The sequence below is a fragment of the Ptychodera flava genome, chromosome 14 (genome assembly GCF_041260155.1).
Source record: "Ptychodera flava strain L36383 chromosome 14, AS_Pfla_20210202, whole genome shotgun sequence".
In the NCBI taxonomy this organism is placed as follows: Eukaryota; Metazoa; Hemichordata; class Enteropneusta; family Ptychoderidae; genus Ptychodera; species Ptychodera flava.
In genome coordinates, this window is record NC_091941.1 from 28587813 (window position 1) to 28608446 (window position 20634).

At 36.9% G+C, this 20634-nt stretch overlaps 1 protein-coding gene and 1 pseudogene across 1 annotated transcript; one reads left to right on the forward strand and one right to left on the reverse strand.

The window, feature by feature from the left end:
- Nucleotides 1-511: 511 nt before the first annotated feature.
- Nucleotides 512-10288, forward strand: LOC139150049 (2-oxoisovalerate dehydrogenase subunit alpha, mitochondrial-like; annotated as a pseudogene).
- Nucleotides 10289-13904: 3616 nt separating this feature from the next.
- On the reverse strand, nucleotides 13905-19435 carry LOC139150051 (ubiquitin thioesterase OTUB1-like). The gene is made up of 7 exons (XM_070722201.1): nucleotides 19209-19435; nucleotides 17904-17977; nucleotides 17453-17551; nucleotides 16966-17084; nucleotides 16234-16318; nucleotides 15481-15672; nucleotides 13905-14853 (listed from the first exon to the last, which is right to left on the reverse strand). The coding sequence occupies exons 1-7, from the start codon at nucleotides 19243-19245 to the stop codon at nucleotides 14653-14655; spliced, it is 807 nt and encodes a 268-aa protein (XP_070578302.1). The 5' UTR covers nucleotides 19246-19435; the 3' UTR covers nucleotides 13905-14652.
- Between the last annotated feature and the right edge of the window lie 1199 nt (nucleotides 19436-20634).

Below are 20634 nucleotides of genomic sequence, written 5' to 3' on the forward strand. Positions count from 1 at the left end.
TCTGTTTTTCTCTTAAGCCACGTGTGGGCTTGCACAGATTCTCCGTTCAAACGAGGCACTGAAGCTTTGAGAACATTTACTTGCGCTGAAAAGTTACAAGTGGCTCTGGGTTTAGCACGAAATAGATCACAAGCCACGACAAGACTAGCAGATGCGTCATTGTAGCAATGAAAGGTCATATCGCAGTGATATCATTTGTATAGATGATTTCAACTGCAAATTGTATCTAATCACTAGATGACGAGTGGCATAATTGAGAAAGCACAACTCGTAGCTTACTTTGGACAGGGCGGTACTAAACATATTACCCCGGATGTAGTCCACTATGTTTCGAGGTCAACACCCTAGTTGAAACGACAATAATACACATTGTAGACACTATTCGAAATCTTGATATCGATGACTATGTTATGTGCTAAAAGTGGCCCAACACTGTTTGGCTAAAAAAGTTGTGCTTTCCTTCAAGGAATGCCCCAGGAACAACATGGGAAGCAGTCTACAAGGAAGGCGATAAAACTTCTGATATCGTCGCTAGATTTTCTAATTTAGGTCGCAGCACAATGCTGAACAGTTCCTATTGGCTGTTTGAATGTTATGGGCGCAATGACCTAGTTCAGACCTTGACTTCGCAAGGTCGTATGTTCATTTTGAGCATCACACTGTGAAATTCCTCAAACGTGCTACAGGACTGCATTACGTTGTTGAAAAGACCATGGAAAAGGCTATAAGTATAAAATTACTATGTTATTGATACTCGAGCATCCTCTTTTAGTCTACAAGCGTTCACTACCCTGCGTTATACTTGCACTTTGGTGTTGACCATGGCGATAAATCGTTCGATAGCAGCCTTCCAGTTGCGCCATGTGGCTAGGTTTCATCCGATATTTGGACGTGGACTACATCGGACGTTATCATCCACGGTAGGAACAAAAAATGTATGTGTAATGCGTTGACATTATAAGTTTGGAAATTCACAACAGAGCGCCTGCTAAAAGCTACTTTGTTCAAAATTTAGAAAGGTCATCTCAGGATATTGGCAGCGCAAGGTCATTGCTTGTCATGTTTGCCTAAAAGGCATTTAGAGTTCATCATCAAAGTTTAGTGATGAGCGCTAAATTTGAGGTCAAAGAGGCACATTTATGTAAAGTGTACGTTTAACGTATCAACTTTCTCAACATTATTATTATATCGATGCTTGTTCTTTGACGTAAATCAACAATTTAATAGGGAATTTTGTGCCCATAGCCATGACAAATGTAGTAGTACCAACGAGGCCATTTGAAGGTCATTATTTGTATTCGAATGAGTGGTGTTACATCGTTCGCCTTCCAACCGTTGCTGCGCTGATAAACAAAACTCACTGTATAGTATTCACAAACAATTCTCCTCGGCACGTTTACTTTCCTGGCTTTCAATATGAAATCAGCTGATGCACCATCTGACTTAATTCGGTATTTCCTAGATGAGTAAACTGCTTACTTTCTACATACGCAATGCACAGGTGCTGTGTTGCAAGTGAAATGAGACACTAAAGAGCAATCTATGCATTACTTTGCGGTAATCACGTAGTGGTCAATTGCGGCCTCAGCATGTTATACACCAAAGTATCGACCCTGCTGTTCATCACAAAATGTGATACAAGGCCTTCCTTATCCCTTCCCAAGATTTCAGATGTTTAACATTGACCTATAGTTATCGACTTGACCGATAGTAGTAGCATCCAAGACCGCGTTTGTGTACTTTAGCCCTTTGAATATTGCCAGGAAACGTAGCTTCCTGTGATTCATTAAGTCTGTTTACACTCCGAACCTTGAAGTAACCGACTGTCTTGCGTTGAGTGTAGGAATGACCGGAGGTTGACTTGGACTCAAGCTTCAAGTTGAAAGATCATGTCATCCTGTTTTGACAATATTTTCCGACGTATCTGTTTTGCATTCATAAATTATGATTTGCAGATTTTGTAACGATTTTAAGTTGTACAATTTTTAGAAAAAGTTGAACAGAGCTGTGAGAGAGCGAGAGCGAGCGAGCGAACGAGCGAGCGAGCGAGCGAGAGAGAGAGAGAGAGAGAGAGAGAGAGAGAGAGAGAGAGAGAGCATATATTGAGTCGTCACTGTTTAGTAATAAAGATCTGAAGTGATGTTACAACCGACAACTTGGAGTGTTACCTTCAATTAATTAAAGTATCACGATCTCAGACAGGTACCTCAACCCGGGGACCGTAAGGGAAGAGACGCAACAGTAATAAGTAATAAAAAAATCAAACGTTTTTTGGGTATACTTTTCAAATCTATTCTCCCCGACGTATGAAAACAACCATAGAAATTATAAAATCGAAGCTACGGCCCACTTTAGCTGGCGCTAAATTTAGCATTTAACATTGCAGACCACAAAACTCACTATACCAGACGGCACAACAAACAATATCCAAATAAAGACGTTCCATGATGTCACCGAAGCAATGAAAAATCAACGCCTCGTCGACGATGACAGACCACATTTTCCGGGCACTTGGAAGTCCAGCTACGTTGACACGATGCAGTTCATCAAACCAGAGTTGCAGGACACCATCCCGATATACAGAGTTTTGAACTGGGAAGGTGACATTGTAAACAAGTCAGAAGAACCAAAGCTTGGCCAGGATATGATATTACAGATGTACAAGACGATGATTAAACTGCACACAATGGATAGTATCCTGTACGATGCGCAAAGACAGGTATACAGGAGACTTAAAAATTATACCCATATTTATATATATATATATATATATATATATATATATATATATATATATATATATATATATATATATATGTGTGTGTGTGTGTGTGTGTGTGTGTGTGTGTGTGTGTGGTGACGTTAGAGCGGACTCTGAAAATGACTATACTCAGCGTCAGCTTCAGCATCATATCGAAGAATGAAGAAACTCTACCAAATGTTTGATAAGTGATGAAATGCTCCCAGATTTTAAAAAATAACAACTGTATTCTTTCACAATTTTCTTTTGAATCGTAAAAGTGGTTCACAGGTAATATCTTATCAAAAGAATATCTCATAAAGACTGTTGTTACATAATTTTGAACAGTCCATGATCCGTGGAAGTGTTTGTTGGTATCCTGTAAACTCATGCGATCGGAGTGTCCGAATACTAGCGCATAAAAAGCAATCCTTGATTCGAAATTTGTAAAAGTCGCCACCATACAAGGCGATTATCCCCATATGAAAGCCCTACTTATGTAAAAAAACATAAGAAACAATGACCTTGAATAACTATAACTTACGGCCTAAAAAAGTCGACGTAATTTAGATTTCAAGGAACAACAACAAAACATCGGCCTTCGAACTTATGGCTAAGGAATGTCGTGTTATTACCACATTATTTTCATAAAATACAAAAACAATAGTGTTTTGATTAATATGATTAATATTTAAAGTGATATAAAACTTGGAAGCGCATTTTTACAGTCGCTTTACCCTTATCATTCCATGAATCACGGTCGGAATAGTCGGATCTTTCACAATTTTCTTTTGAATAGTATCATATAGTATTCTTTCACAATTTTCTTTTGAATCGTAAAATTGGTTCACAGGTCATATTTATCAAAAGAATATCTCATAAAGACTATTGTTATATAATTTTGAACAGTCCATGATCCGTGGAAGTGTTTGTTGGTATCCTGTAAACTCATGCGATCGGAGTGTCCGAATACTAGCGCATAAAAAGCAATCCTTGATTCGAAATTTGTAAAAGTCGCCACCATACAAGGCGATTATCCCCATATGAAAGCCCTACTTATGTAAAAAAACATAAGAAACGATGAACTTGAATAACAATAACTTACGGCCCAAAAAAGTTAACGTAATTTAGATTTCAAGGAACAACAACAAACATCGGCATTCGAACTTATGGCTAAGAATGTTATGTTAATGTTATTACCACATTATTTTCATAAAATACAAAAATCATAGTGTTTTGATTAATATGATTAATATTTAAAGTGATATAAAACTTGGAGCGCATTTTTACAGTCGCTTTTACCCTTAAGCTTATCATTCCATGAATCACGGTCGGAATAGTCGGATCTTTCACAATTTTCTTTTGAATAGTATCATATAGTATTCTTTCACAATTTTCTTTTGAATCGTAAAAGTGGTTCACAGGTAATATCTTATCAAAAGAATATCTCATAAAGACTGTTGTTACATAATTTTGAACAGTCCATGATCCGTGGAAGTGTTTGTTGGTATCCTGTAAACTCATGCGATCGGAGTGTCCGAATACTAGCGCATAAAAAGCAATCCTTGATTCGAAATTTGTAAAAGTCGCCACCATACAAGGCGATTATCCCCATATGAAAGCCCTACTTATGTAAAAAAACATAAGAAACAATGACCTTGAATAACTATAACTTACGGCCTAAAAAAGTCGACGTAATTTAGATTTCAAGGAACAACAACAAAATCGGCCTTCGAACTTATGGCTAAGGAATGTCGTGTTAATACCACATTATTTCATAAAATACAAAAACCATAGTGTTTTGATTAATATGATTAATATTTAAAGTGATATAAAACTTGGAGCGCATTTTTTTACAGTCGCTTTTACCCTTATCATTCCATGAATCACGGTCGGGAATAGTCGGATCTGATGCCAGCGACGCTGACGCTGTAGCCTCATACTATATTATATATATATATATATATATATATATATATATATATATATATATATATATATATATATATATATATATATATATATATATATATATGTGTGTGTGTGTGTGTGTGTGTGTGTGTGTGTGTGTGTGTGTGTGTGTGTGTGTGCACGTGTGGTCGGGGTTATGCAAAAAGTTGCAAGGGGACCGTTGACAGTTTGCACGCGAGACAGGGGCGCTACTCATAATTTCGGAAACCAAGCCCCTCCCGACCGTATGTAATGACAGCTCCCTCGGTGTTCGAACATTTTACTGTCGTCGTGCAAATAACAACATATTTATGTATTTGTGAAATATTTAGGGTAGGATTGTCTTTTACATGACGGCTGATGGTGAGGAAGGTGCACACATTGGAAGCGCTGCAGCTTTGGATCCCAATGATGTGGTGTATGCTCAGTACAGGGAACAAGGTGAGATGATGTATAAAGTGAGTGAGTCCATAGACCTTACTTCGAGACTTTGGGTCTCTGATTGGTCGCAGGTATCCCCGTCTGTAAACTTTTAACACTTGCTACATCCTGCATGCTACCACATATTAAAGCCCCAGTAATGCTAACTTTTGATGTTTTTTTTCATCATTTTATTTTATATATCAATCGCAACTTCTTTTTCCATTCCCAAAGAATGTTGAAACACGTACTATTTTGCTCGTCAACTTATCGTTCATATGTGTAAAATGCATTATTGTTTACATTTGAATTCTAGTCCGGACCAGAAACTAATTTTCAACAATAACAATGCAGTTTACACGCATATGGGCTGAGTTGACAAGCTGAACACTGTGTATATCAACATTCTTTGGGGAGAAGAACAAGGAATTATGGTTCACGTTCAATATACAAATGGCAAGACGATTGGGACTAATTTGGGATAATTAGATTTTCCTATTTTTCAAATTTCTCAAAAGTGTGAGGTGCACTATAGCTGAATGTTGCAATATTGCAAATTACTCATAAAAACAATTGTGTAGTGTAAAAAGAAAAGCAGATGAGATTACCTTTGCAGATTAAATCGACATTACTTCACCATCCAACTATCCCAAATTAGTTCCAATCGTGTTATGGTGAAATTATCATCAAATGTTAGCATTACTGGGGCTGTAAGGTGCTTGTTGATCTATCCAATTTAAAGCTTTCTACTTGTAAGTAGGTAGGAATTATACTTGAATGCGGGCTACCAACATCTAAAAAGCCGTTGCCGCGATGTAACATCTTCTCACAGCATTTTAGAGTCTTAGACCTTGTTGATACGAATCGTTTTTAACCAATGATTTAAATAAAGTTGTACATGGAAAGACTTCCACACATTAGTAAAACTGTAAAGTGTAGAAGTTCCCTCCCTCCCCCTCTTATTCCCTCTCTCTCTCAATTTTATGTATGTCATTTGATAGGAATTCTGATGTGGCGAGGTTTTACCTTAAATCAATTCATTGATCAATGTATCGGTAATGTTCATGCCCATGGCAAAGGTCGTCAGATGCCATTACATTACGGATCGAAAGAGCTCCATCACATCACGATAGCAGCTACACTGTCGACACAAATGCCGCAAGGTAAGCACAATGCAAGTAAATATTCCTTCATATTACGGTCGCATATGCTGTAATTAATGTACTTTTAAAAACGTATGTAAATTCATGAAAAGACGCCGATTGCCATTGCCATGATAAAAGATACTTGGAGATCGTTCTCAATCTCCGCGAACAAAGTTCAGGGGACTCATGGATTGGGACCCATGCATTCGTTCGTCCGTACGTCCGTCCATGCTTATATCTCAGACATGCCTGAATCAATTCCTTTCAAACTTGGTACCTAAGGATAATTACACCATGGCATACATAGTTTTGGTGTAGCAAGCATAATACTAATTTGCATAATTTGTGGTTTTTGAAAAAAAAAGAGTCCAGTTACAAGCGGGGACTATGTCATTGTTATTGGCTTGTTATATTTCTGACATCATTCTGCACTCAAATATAATGCCAATTTACTTCGCCAAATCGACTTTGATATCTCCTGCATATCAGACAGTACATCGTCCATGAAGTCTTTGTTTTTTTATGAACGCTGCAGAATTAAACTTACAATAATCGTCCACTCAGAATATTTTAGTACGCAGAATAAGATGGTGAGTGTTCAGTACTGAAGAGTCTTTAGGGAAAATGGGGACACAGCTATAAAGACAAACCATATGAGTGATGGTAGTGGTGGTGAACAATCGGGAAAGATAGCTATTTCCGTTATCATTGAAACTAGAGACTCAAGAAAACTGAGTTGCAATTTCTTGGATCAAATTTTTAGTGTCTGCACAACAGGACCGTAGAGCTAACAGTAACGAATCTATCTGTTGTGGAAGATGACAGGTTCTGAGGATTCAATAAGTCGACAGATATGTCTTTCTCGTAAAATGTTGGTTCCATAAGCAATGGACAGTTCATCTGGTACATATGGCTACACATAGCAATTGATAATGAATGAGAGACGTGAATATTTCCAGAGAAAACTTCAAAAGGGCGACTTATTGAGTTGCCTGTGTCTTAAGATTTCTCTTCAGTCAAACCAGTTCTCGAATATGATCTCGTGTAGAAAGCAGGCAAGCAGGTATGATTTCCATCGGTGGCAACTTCATATACAGAATTAACTGCTTCAATTGTGGATCGAATAATTTTAATGACTAAGACTGAAAGTTACGGGATTTAATAAAAGGCAATAAGAGATCACTTTCACAGGCTCTACACGTATTTGGTCTTGACACAGCCGCTGGTACTGCATATGCAATGAAGAGAGCTGGCTCGAAGAACTGTGTGGCCTGTTACTTTGGTGACGGGGCAGCAAGCGAGGGCGATGCTCATGCAGCATTTAACTTTGCCTCCACCCTTGAAGTCCCAGTTTTGTTTATATGGTAGGTACGATTAAGTGTCAGGACTTGACAATGTGCTGTTGGGATAGTTTACGAGAAATTGACAACGGGTGATAAAGATTGTGATTCAGATATTGTATTGTTAACACGATTGGAACTAATTTGGGATAATTGGATGGTGAATTAATGTCGGTTTAATCTGCAAGTGTAAGCTCATCTGCTTTTCTTTTTAAGTTACACACTTGTTTTTATGAGGGATTTGTAATATTGCAACATTCAGCTATATGGCACCTAACATTTTTGAGAAATTTGGAAAATATGAAGATCCAATTATCCCAAATTAGTTCAAATCGTGTTTGTTATTCTTTGTACTGTGAAAGAAACGCAGCTTTGGTGACTTTGAAATGCATCAAAGTTGTTGCTCTGTTCATAAATGTGTATGCTACCAGGTTAAATATTAAATGATCATTCAAATGTCCTAATAATACCCGTTGTAATTGACTTCCTGTACCGGTATATACCGTCCTCTCTCTATAAGTCTATACAGACCGTCCCGTCACGGAATAAAAGTTTCTCCAACTCACCGATGTAAGAAAATGCCTAATAATATTACTGTGACTGAAAAATTCATTATGGTATCTTCGTCCAAAAAGTCAATCGTACGGTCAAATAATTTCAGCACTAAAACGTGTCACTGTTCTTAAGTCTCTTACTGAAGTTAATATTTTGGCCAATGTACAAAGGCTATTGAGTACTGTTAGGATACCGACCTCTATTACATATTTTCCAATCTTTTTGGATGTACCCTAATCCATTACCACTGTACACCATTTTTGGTAGCCGCAACAATGGTTATGCGATATCCACGCTTTCCTGCGAGCAGTACCGAGGTGACGGAATTGGTAAGAACTTGAATTTTTGTAGAATCACTTTCTGACTTGTCATCGAAGACTGACTACATTCCAGTAAGGTTTTATAAGTTCTAGAACTTTGTGGAAGCAGTACCATAATATCTAGTGACAAAGACTATTCAATCTCACTTCCCAAAATTTAGGATTTGAATCTTATTTCTTCTAAATGTATTTGTGCACTTTTTCTATACATAGAAAAGTATGTAGTCCGAATCAACACAGTAAAATTCGTTCCATTAGTTATGATATATGCCCTTGTGCGTACATGGCAAAATGTATCCCTTGTAATATCACATCATTCTGTAAATGATTAGAATCACCAAATAGTGTTGTTATTTCACACCTTCACGTGGTGCTGGTTATGGAATGTGTTCAATCAGAGTGGACGGAAATGATACTTTTGCTGTGTACAACGCAATAAAAGCCGCCAGAGAGATTGCAATGAGTGGAGCCGACCTGTGTTGATCGAATTAATGACTTACAGGTATGTGAGGAATATGCCCCTCCTCTGTCAACTATTCGTATTTCAATACAATATTTTCTTGATGTTCAGTGCTTGATTGTTGTCCTATAGACAAGGACGTCGGTAATTTATAAATACTAATTACATATTTGCCATTATTTTTCATCAGAGTGGGACAACACAGCACCAGTGACGATGCATTAGCCTACAGAAGCAAAGAGGAAACTGAATACTGGAGAAGACACCACCCGATCGACAGACTGCGAAAATATGTCACCAAGAAGGGTTGGTGGAATGATGACAAAGACGAGAGATGGCTTAAAGAAAGTAGAAAAATGGTAAGTACATGGTACACCACCAACATGTTTATTGAATGGATAAAACCTTACGCACCGAACAAAGTTAAATTCCTAAGTATCACGAAGATGCAACCGACCAACCGAACAAACACAGCAATGTGATCGAGACCATAATAATTGACGTATAAAATCACAGCGACCACATGGTTTGGTCTTACTAGAGATTGTGCAGATTTTGTCTCATCTTTAATATGTCGTGTAGGTCCTTGATGCGTTGGACGGTGCTGAGGCCCTGCTGAAACCCAACCCACACGAGATGTTCAACGACGTGTACGATGAAATGCCACCAAGGCTGAGAAAGCAGGCAGAGACATTACAGAGACACTTGAAAGAACATAAAGACGAGTACCCACTTCTGAGAACTTTGCACCTAAGTAGGGCAGAGTACGACAGATTGACATTACCTGTTACCACTCCCTGGAAAGGTAAAAAGACGATCTCATCGGTCCACTCTGACAGTTCTGATCACTTCACAAGGTCCGATTTAATTTTATTTTTAATTTGTTTGCATATTGCATGGGCATACTGCACATGCGTACAAAGATAGTTCAATTGTAACATAAGGAGACATATTGCAAATGTTTTGTAGTACTTTGTTTGTAGACTTTCGTATTTACAGTGTTTTGAAGTGCGAATGTTCTTCCATGCACACAAAGGCAAATCTATCGTTCATGCGTTGAAAATCACCACAGGGTGAAAGAAGGTATATGCTGCATCTTTTCAGAGCACAAAATAATGAGATCTGAGAATATGCCATTCAAGAGAGTTGCTTATGTAACACTAGCATAACAAGTATATCATGTAAAAAATTAGGGACTGAACATAAATTACAAGAGATGGGCAGCCATTTTTCGCGCAAGCATTTTTGAAGGGTCATGAAATTTCATGCATGCCTTTAGGGGAGGGTCATCAATATTTGTGCAACTATCACAACTATAGGAAGGCAGATGTGACTGAAAAAGTGCTTTACCCCCCCCCCCCCCCCCCAAAAAAAAAAAAAAAAAAAAATCAAATCATAATACATCGGAATCTATTGGGCAAACTATAAACAATTTTCAGCTATATACATTGTAACAAGCTATATAATGTGCTTTGCTTAAAGTGGGAGGTAAAAAGTACATGTGACGTGTCTACAGGAAATTTGATTTTAGGATTCATAAAAAATGCTGATTCACTATACATTGCAGTCTATGGGGAAACTATAAATAATGTTTTAAAATACAAAACTAGCTAAATCTGTGTATTTATAGACGTTTGATCATTTATTTCAATGTACTTGATTAGACTTTGGTGATTGCAATTCCATGTGTGTGCAAGAAATTTGTTTTTCGAATTTCACAGAAATGTTGATTCACTGTACATGGGAGTCTGTGAGGAAACTATGAGTATTTTTTTCCAATAGAAAACTAGCTTAATCTGTGCACTGATAGATGTTTCATTGTCCACTTTGATGTACTTGATAGGCTAAGGTGGTTACCATTGCATGTGTGTGCAAGAAATTTGATTTTGGAATTTCACCAAAATGTTGATTCACTGTACATGGGAGTCTATGAGGAAACTGTGAATAATTTTTTTACAATAAAAAACTATAAATGTATGTGCTGAGAATAGGATGTTTGAAAGAGCACATGTATAAATAACGGTCACGTTAAACTTAGCCTCACTAGCTGTATCTTTTAGCATTATTTTTATGATTTACTTTCATGCTAAAATAAGTTTGTGAGAATGTACTAATTTAGGTGTGGGTATAAATTTATTATAACTACGAGCTGGAACTGCATATATGCCATTTTGAACAAGATAAAGATGACATTGTGATTCAATGTTGGCCCTAACGTTAAATCGCAGCCCTGTGTGGAAAAGCAAAAACCGTAGATACTGTGCATATCTGCCATGAAATCTTCACATAAACTGCACTGAGTAGTCAAATGTAATGCCTAGGGGTTACGTTTTCAACTGTGGCATTGTATGTTCTGTTTCCTTTGTAATATTACAAATTTTTGAAAATGGCAGTAAATCAAAATGACAGTTAAAATTTGAATTTACCTGTCAAATGTTGGGCCGACTCGCAGCGATTTCGAAGCTGTTATCCAATGGTTGCAGAATCGTACCGTTATAATGAAATAATACAAATAAACTCCCTAAGTTGCTATGATAGTGACAATCGACCAATCAGATATAACCTTGCAAACACGCTGCGAGTCAGCGCAAATGTTCCACAAAGGTATGGTTTCCTAATGTAGTTAAAGCCCATATCCCTTTAGAGGGTAGACTTCAGAGAAAACCAGGAGAGAATAGGAAAATATTTTGAGGTCAACAAATTTCAAGAGTTACAGCTAGTGAGGCTTTAAAGCTTTTGTCCCTTTTGATTTTCAATCGCAAATTGTAGTTTAAAAAAATTATTTATTGTGATTTGTGATCTCTTTCATCGAAGTACTTGAAACCTCACATAAAAGTGATTATTTGTAGAGGTTAAAAAGTATTCTTTGAAAGTTCAAAGGTCAAATGAGAAGTTATACGTCAGTTAATATCTATTGATATGGACTGTGACATGCAGGGGCAGGGTCACTGTGTTTTGTGCATGAAAATTGGGGAGAGTCACTATTTTTTCGTGCAAACACTTCTGAAGGGTCACTAGTTTTTACGTAGCATCATTTTGAAAAACACTGGCCCTCCCTCTGACAAATATTTTGATCTGTTTAGGACACATATTTTACCAGCTTGTGTGAAATCACCCATAAAAGGATATAAAAGAAAGCACAGGCAATGGAAGATCGATCATTTTCTCCGTTTCCATTTGCACAGCTAGCTTCTGATCGTGTGTTAACTAGAAGGGCAGGCCTACTGTTGATTTTGAAAAAATGTCACCAAAGGTGGTTTTACATTCAAAAACACAATTTATTTTGAAAGAAATTAAAAAAAACATGGGGGTTTGAAGGCTTTAGCAACTACTCCTTGGCCGTGCTATAATTTGAAAATTTTGCCCACTCTCCACTTGGAAAACTCCTGTGGGTCCTCTCCCTTGCGCTGATACAAAATTAAAGCTCTCATGGCCATATCCCTTCACCTCTCCGTAAAAGGTCTGGACTTACTTTCCTGTTACCAATTTCCATGTGCCAGTGAGGTCTGCAAACACCTTTTTTACCTAACACAATATACAGAGCAATAAGAAATAGCACGCTTGATATTAGATTGTTGTCAACCACCCGCGCTGTTCTCTGCCTTTCAGTGATTATGCCAATGTAGATATTGTCAGAAATCACACACATAAATGAATAATTGTTATATTTTTTCACTTGTTCACTGTAGTTTTATTGGCCAAGAACAGCATTATATAACATGCTGCCATAAATAACACAGAAAATGATCAAGTCTACGCATAAATCAAACACACTGGCATGCTCTCGTTCACAATCGCAATTTATCAGATAGGGGCAGGATTCATTTTCACCACACAAAAATTGTGATCTTGATGTGACCTGTACATGTCTAGTTACACACTCTAACATAACTGAACAAAGTACAAAAAAGGCAAGCACATACTGTACTTTTGTACATATTTGACTTTTGAAGGCCAATTCGCAAGTAGGTCCCCAGTACAATGTAATATGATCTGATTTTTTCTGACATCAGCTTTTGTTTACTGCCTGAGAACTACACAGCAAGGAGCTCATTTTTAGGCAATTTGATCACAATGGCTTTGCTACCTTGAAAGTTTTGAACACTGTAGTCAAAGACAGGCTTTATTTTGTACAGATCTACCACAATGAAGCCTTACTTACCAAAAAGACTCTAATTTGAACTGGTCAACTTAGAAAAAAAAGAGTTAGCCTAAATAATCTGATGAGCCTTGTTGTAAGAAATTTTCTAGACCTCATAAGAAAGATGTCATGTGGGAGATGGCTTCAAACCCTTGACTGCTGTGAATAATAGAAATTTCTGGCTGCGAATTCAAATTGCGATATACATTTAGGGTTGATGAATTCTAGCAAGATTGTGTCTTAACATTGTCTTTGATGTGTGAGATAGTGGTGACAATGGTAGTCAAGGTGAGGATTTCTTGTATCAGATTAAACTTTCTGAGGTCCTCATTTTGCCATGAGGTCAAACTTCAAGAGGTCAAATACAATGCCAAGAACCAGTTGAGCTCGACTGAATTAAAACATTGAATTAGTAGTCATACAGTGTTTATAATGTGAACAGTAATTTGTCATAATTGAAGAGGGCGCTATCTCTACATGGTTCTCCTATAGAGGACTGAGCTAACCTGATTATACTGGTACGAATGGATTACGCAGATATTAGGAAAGTCGCAGGTCAACTTGCTGCTTTTTGCATCAGCTGCATTATTTTTTCAATCATATCTGTACTGACGATCTCTAGATTCTCAGTTTCCTCCATTTTGCTGGATGGTTAGTACATAGATGAACGACTGTGGATGTGACGCCATTGAAAGCTTTGATGTTGCTGAAATATAATCTACGCATCTAATTGCTCCTTCTCTGTTTCGTCAAAATCCACCTCTCCAGGAAACGTTTGGTAAAGTGTGAATGCTGACTTCAATATCAAGAATGCCTGTGGCCTTTTATGCTACTTGTCCCAGAATCAGTATAATGATTTATTTGATTCAAAAAAGGAATAAACTTCATGATGGTCAAAAAGTTTGTACGTCATGAATATCTTCTCTTGCAAAAGACTGACATCTACTAATCCTTTAACACTAGTTTTCTCTAAATAGCACAAATTTGGTCATTAAAACAAAACAGTTGGACCAAAAATTCAGCATTGAAATGGTGGAAAAATAAATCTTATCTTGTCAAAAATGGATAGAAATTAATAATTACTAGTCAAGACCTTGGCATTTGGAAAGAGATTCAATTCTCAAACTTTGAAAGGCTGGAGCCACAGAAAATGAGGGTAACTTAAAATACAAAAGAATGAAATCTAACGATGCAAATCTTGGTTTGAGTACGTTACATGTATCAGCACCGATATCTGATAGACAAACTTCAAATTTATGAAGACACAGTTTACAAATACAATATCAGCATAGGTAGTGCCCATGTACAACTTTCAGGGGGAAGCCTGCTGATCATTTCAACAGCCTTATCTAAAGATTTATGATTGTATAACGTAACACATGACACTAAATGTACACATGGATGAGATTTTTTAGTAGGAAAGAAAATCCTGAAAAACACTGAATTACCAACACTGGAGGGTTACTATGTACACATGTGTAAGGGACGTTGAGTTGTGAGGTGAAAATCAATGTTACATTTAACATTTATATTTGACACAGAAAAGTACACGTGGACTACTATTTCTCTTGGAGAAGAAAATTATGAATGGTACAAAATATCATAGTGTCCTGGTCTATAGAGGAACGTGACTTGGGGATCACAGCCTTCGGGGAAGTCATGATGATTAATTTTACCGCCTTCCACTCTGTCCATGTACTCTACACGTACTCCAACACCTAGAGCTTTGGTCAATGCGATGATGTGAATGTGGTCACTCTCTTTACCCATGGGTTCCACTTCCTGAAAAGAGATTGTGGAATTCATGTTTCCGTCAAAATATCATGGGGAAAGTGACTTGTCTGTAATTCAGAAAAAATGAATTTTTTTGAATTTTTTCTCTACAAATCTGGCTGTGATGACACCTGCAAAAATTATCTTGTAACAATTTTCTTTCTAATGTCAACAGTTTTATCAACCCTGGCAAAACATGAGAGTGATGTATAGATTATATCTGAGTAATCTTCAATCCTCAAGGGGCAAAGTGTAAAACTTACAGGTTGAATTTGGTTGAAAGTACGCTTGACTGTCAATGAACTGGGATCACTTTCGTTTTATCAGATGCCTATTATTATTTACTTTTCATAAACATCACCTCTCAACACAATATTGGAACATGTAAATTTCAAGTGTGGAATCTAAGTTTCAACGACCTTTGATTTGTGTGAAGGTGAGGAAAGACATGGGATTCAATACGATGAAAAGTCTGCTAAAATGGTAAATAGTGACCTGAGGTCCAAAGGACTTAAAAAACAACAAAAAAACCAAAAAACAAAAACAACCAATGTTCAACAGGTTCAAGTGTTTAGAGAATGATACTGATGCATGTTAATAATAGATAGCAAATGACAGAAACATAAACTATCTCACCCTATTGCAGAAGTCCTTGACCGAAAGGCCGCCCTCCACGAAATTTTCAAAGAATTCAGTCTCCTTCTGTAGCTGTCCTGAGGTCAAGAGTCTGAGATACACCACTAAGTAATCAGATAATCCTTGGTCCCGGAATGTGTCGAGTAGTTCAGGTACTGACATGCTGTCAACTTTCTCAATAACATCCATGAACTTGAGAAAAAGAACAAGAACACTGTATTTACAGGGGACAATAGCAGACATCAAACTGTGAGGCCTGCTTTACTTTGCTTTATCTCATGCATTAAACAAAGAGTTGGATGAGTCATCTCATTGTACATCATGCAGTTGTATGTCACAGATTCACAAAGATCTAACAGGAGAGAAAGATCGGTCCCCTAGAGCACTGTTCACAACTACCTGACTGTATTTTGTTGGAAGAGTGGCTGAATATATGAACTTGCATTTCATTGATTTATCATCAGCTCGAAGCCTATAATTGCTTTGAATATGGACATTTGGTTTTTAAATATCAACATTAAGTAAGCTATTGGTGGCTGCTTTAAACAAGAATTATTTTTTTGAGTTGTCAAGAGCTTGAACAAAACTTCCAATAAAATTCAACTTGAGAGTACTGGAGGATTGTGTATGGAGTACATTGTGGCACTGAAAGAAGTTGGCACATGAGATATAATGTATTTAGCTTTATATCTGGAATTTTCCATTACAAGCAAACTGTCATATACCGTATGTACTGCACCAACAAAGACTTACCGTATCATGGAAGTCTTCTATTGTGAAAGATGGAAAACCCAGAGCAACCAGGTTTTCCTTACTCTGTGCAGCAATGTCAGTAAACCTTCAGAAAAAAAAAAGACCAGGGTTGAATTAAAAAAAGGGTTGTGCTCTGATGTGTAAATACTTCGCATGGGATGGGGCAATTGGGTAATATATGCAAAGACAAACAAATATATGAGAAAAGCTGCTGGTAGCTTTTGTCTTGTCTATGCTGCAGGTAAACAAAATTAACATCACAATATCAGGTATTTGGTATGTAGGGATAATCTCAGGTATGGGAGCTGATTGCAGAAGACCCTGATCAAGGTGTTAATACATGTAAGTATGAAATTATTGCATAAAGGCACTCTAACGAACCATTTTGTATCAGGCTGAATAAATCTACCTGCCTTGCTTGACATGAAACCAACTGCTGGTGATGTCAACCAATCTTCGTTTCATTCTATGAGCATGGTAAAGATTATACTCTATTAAATGGTATCGTGATATTGGTCGGCCTCATGATACAAATAGCGTACGCCATTTCAGTAAACGTATTTAATAGCATGTTAATCTTTCATGCCTTATATCATTATAAATTTATGATTGACAAAGGATAAAATTCAGAAAAAGAGAAATATGTAAATTACTCCTATTGCTAGAGTGATTAAAGAGTATGACAGGCATGTCATAGCAACACTGTAGAGTAAACTGTGTCCTCATCCTAACCTTTTACGTTCCACTTCATCACTTAGTAAACATTCTAGATATCCATATCCAAAACCTCGGTAGAAACAGTTCCCATCACCTCTCGTTTTCCTGATGTGTGAGTATCTACTCATTAGATCCTGCACATAAAAACAAAAGTGGTTAGAAGCATATAAAACCTGTCTGTCTGTCTGTATGTATCTACGTATACCGGTGCATCTATGAATGGATGGAGGATTGCCAATAAAATAATCACTTTTTCAGAATAATTGCCATATCAGGGCTGAATAATCATAATCATTTCTAAAAAGTTTCTAACACGTGAATTACTAGAACCTTTTTAGAATTTTTCCCAACAAAGTTGAGAACGACAGCTGGAGTGTATACAAAATTCAATTTTGCATTCAGAAAAACAATTTTACCAGTCAATGTAGGGATAAAAATAAGCTACATTCAGATAATGCACTTTGTTTTGATTATTTACAGTCTATTGATAAATGAAGCTTACCCGTAATTTTTGTTGATAGACTTGATCTTCATCAGAGTACTCCTTCTTCAGGAGACAGAGATCCTCTTTGTCACCGATTAATTCCGTACATTCTGCTATCTGAAGGAACACCATATAGAATACAAACACAGCTGATGAATACTGTTGATTCCAAACCAGCAAGTATTAAAACATCATGCAAACCGTTGAATATTGTCATTAGTAATTTATCACCTCATACAAAATGACATTCAGTATTCAGTGAAAGTATTTCTCTTGGACTTTTTTAGTTTCCTTCCCTGACCATATTCAATACTGACCATTACTTCTGAGAAATTTAACCACAGTATCAATATCTACTTCATGGAAATCTTTTTCTTACATCAAACTTGTGATCTTTAAGGCTATAAGTTACATGCAAGAGAATGAAAAGCAGATAATTTTTTGTGAAATAGCTACAGAATATGTGTACCTCTTTTTCTATGCGATCTTGTTGTGCAAGTATGGCTTCATCTTGGACCACTTTGTCATTATTTTCTCGTCCATCTGAGAAATGCAAACAAAAAAAGGGAACACAATGTAGTATGCACCTCAAAAGTGAACAACAAACCATGGTTTTGGCAGAGTAGATACCAATCCTTAAAACAAACCACCACTTTAAACTCAGTTGGGCACCCTAAAGTCTTGTCAAACATTTCAGACAAGTATATTGTTGCTTACTACAGTACTCATAGAACTGTGACATCATTTAGCCCTACTGAAGGTGGCCTAAAGGGCCTGTCTACAATGCATGGTAATTTTCCACACAAGATTTATCTGGATTTTTAGGAGAACTGACAGCTAGCATTAGGGACATGGTTAAAATAATACAGGTGCTATATCTGCAAACTTCTGAGCAATCCCTCCAAGTTATGGTGGTCCACTTGTCCATATATGCGTGCCACTGATCAAGGGCTAAATTAACAGGTTGGGTAGTGCACTTGAGTCAGTTGGCATGAAAGCTCAGTATAACTATAAGCATATCAGTATCACTGCTTTAATCATTCTTTCTTTCATTCATCGAGGTATAAGCTTAACTTAATCAAACACTTACAATAAGAAAGGACACAAACACCTCTCTACTGTAACATTTTGGTTTGTGAAGTTTAGAGTATGGCCATGGACATTCAACCACTGATCTCGATAGTCAGTATTAGTCTGACAACTACTATTGAGGTAATAAAAATGACATCTCTCGCAAAATTTTCGAAGAGCAAAAGCAGTTTTTGTGATACTTGTGAGAAGAGAGAATCCTATGTGTCATGGGACTGACTCACTCGGTGAACGATGCAATGCATCACGATGTACTGAGGTGTACAGCATGAAGTTCAAACTCTTTTCTGTCTTTTCTTTGTAGTAAGGCAATGGAAGCTTGATTCATTGGTGTATCCACTTGAAAGAAACATGCGCAGACTTTATTGACGTGGTATAAATCATGAATAATGGACTGCAAACGCTGGAAATGAAACAACTACATTGTACATATACTTCACGTCAAAAAAGCTCGACTCCGAAGGTACACTACATCACATGTTATTATGACATGTATGACTATGAGCTGCATATGCATGATGCAGTACTGCATCTATTTCATCGCGATATCGTGAGTCGAGATGCGCAACACTGCATTTGTAGGGAGAGCTCACATCAACTTTTCAGTTGATTGCGACTAAATTAAAGTGTGTTAGTATATCGGAACAATCTATTTCCCCCAAGTCAATTGATAATGTTTACGTACCTGTTTCCACTCGTTTTCCTTCGTCTACTTCTGCCATTTTGAATTAAATCTCGTCATGCTCTCGTTCTGTACGAGAAAGTTTTCAAGGTTACTGGGGTCAAAGTTGGCTTCGCGCAGAGGGTTGCCGAGGCCTGGTTTTCAGTCAACCATCTGAGGATGGTCATAATATGAAATTAAATGCTCCTAAACCTTATGAAACATTCCTTGAACAGAATGACACTTGTATGACACAGATAACAAATAGGTAATATGAAATGTATTTTTTCCTACAGCAGGGTTGTACCATTAAACCATACTCGGAGGGGTGGTCAGAGTGAAGACATGGAAATTATACGCTTTGTTCTAGCCGTTCTTTCTTCAGATTGTAGACACATGAGCATGACTCTACAAAAAAAGCAGAAAGGCTGACAATATCTGTGTACTCTTGACGTCTTTCGATGGAAAATTTTGCGAAATTACGAATAAGAGGATGTGTAATATAAAACTGACCTCAAAATATTGTTTTCCAAGAGTATTCTTTGAATAATTAAGACCCATTAAAAACTGAAAGTGTATAACACTGTCGAAAGTGGCATGTAAATTCAAAAGTTTTAACATCATTTTAGATTTCCTGCCATTTTAAAAAACTAATCACATTACAGCGAGAAAATAAAGATTACGACGACAAGGTAAGTGATAATAAAGACATCATGGTTGTTTCTTGGATGATCACGATTTTCCTTGGGGCCGCCCTTTTACGAGTGCGGCACTCGTTTATTATTTACTGATAACCTGTTAAAACATGTAGGTCTGGTCCAAATCAGTGAGCAGTGAAACTTCAATACATATCCTTCAGTTTAGCACATTTACACGAACAAACTTTGGTTTGAAATAAAATCATACCTTGACACCCTTCTCCAGATTTTATGAGGTATTGGGTTAATAAAATGGAGTATTATATGCTGTTCATACTGATTTTTAACAAAAGATGTAATGCTTTGATTCATCATTGTATCAGTTTAGGAAAGCTTAGCACCTTAATGTACTCCATCACACATGGTTTAAAAACCAACCATCCTCTGGGAAAAACGCTGAAACACTTCAAATAATTTGGCATTTTCATTTCACACTAAAAGTTCATTGCTTTTTAACATATTCTCAAAATCATGATATTTAGAAACCAATGTATATTTTTCCATTTTTGTGCTTCAAATAAACAGGCATTTTGATTTCACACTATAAAAATTACTTTTTACATATTTTCAAAATGTTTATATTTCTGCTTTACATTTGGAGTATGGAAAATCTGTCTTTTACCAAATGAGTTGAGGAGATGATTCTCTGTGTTGGTAATATCTGAACAGAACATTTGATGATAAACACTGTGACTGTGGAAGCACAGACTTGAGAACATTATTGGGAGAAGGCAAGTAATGCAAGTGGACAG

Coding starts and splice junctions, on each gene's coding strand:
- LOC139150051 (XM_070722201.1), bottom strand. CDS start 19,245: ATGGCAGAAGTAGACGAAGGAAAACGAGTGGAAACAG. Junction 17,978..19,208: donor AGGAAAACGAGTGGAAACAG/GTACGTAAACAT, acceptor TGCATTTCTCAG/ATGGACGAGAAAATAATGAC. Junction 17,085..17,452: donor TCTATCAACAAAAATTACGG/GTAAGCTTCATT, acceptor TTTTATGTGCAG/GATCTAATGAGTAGATACTC.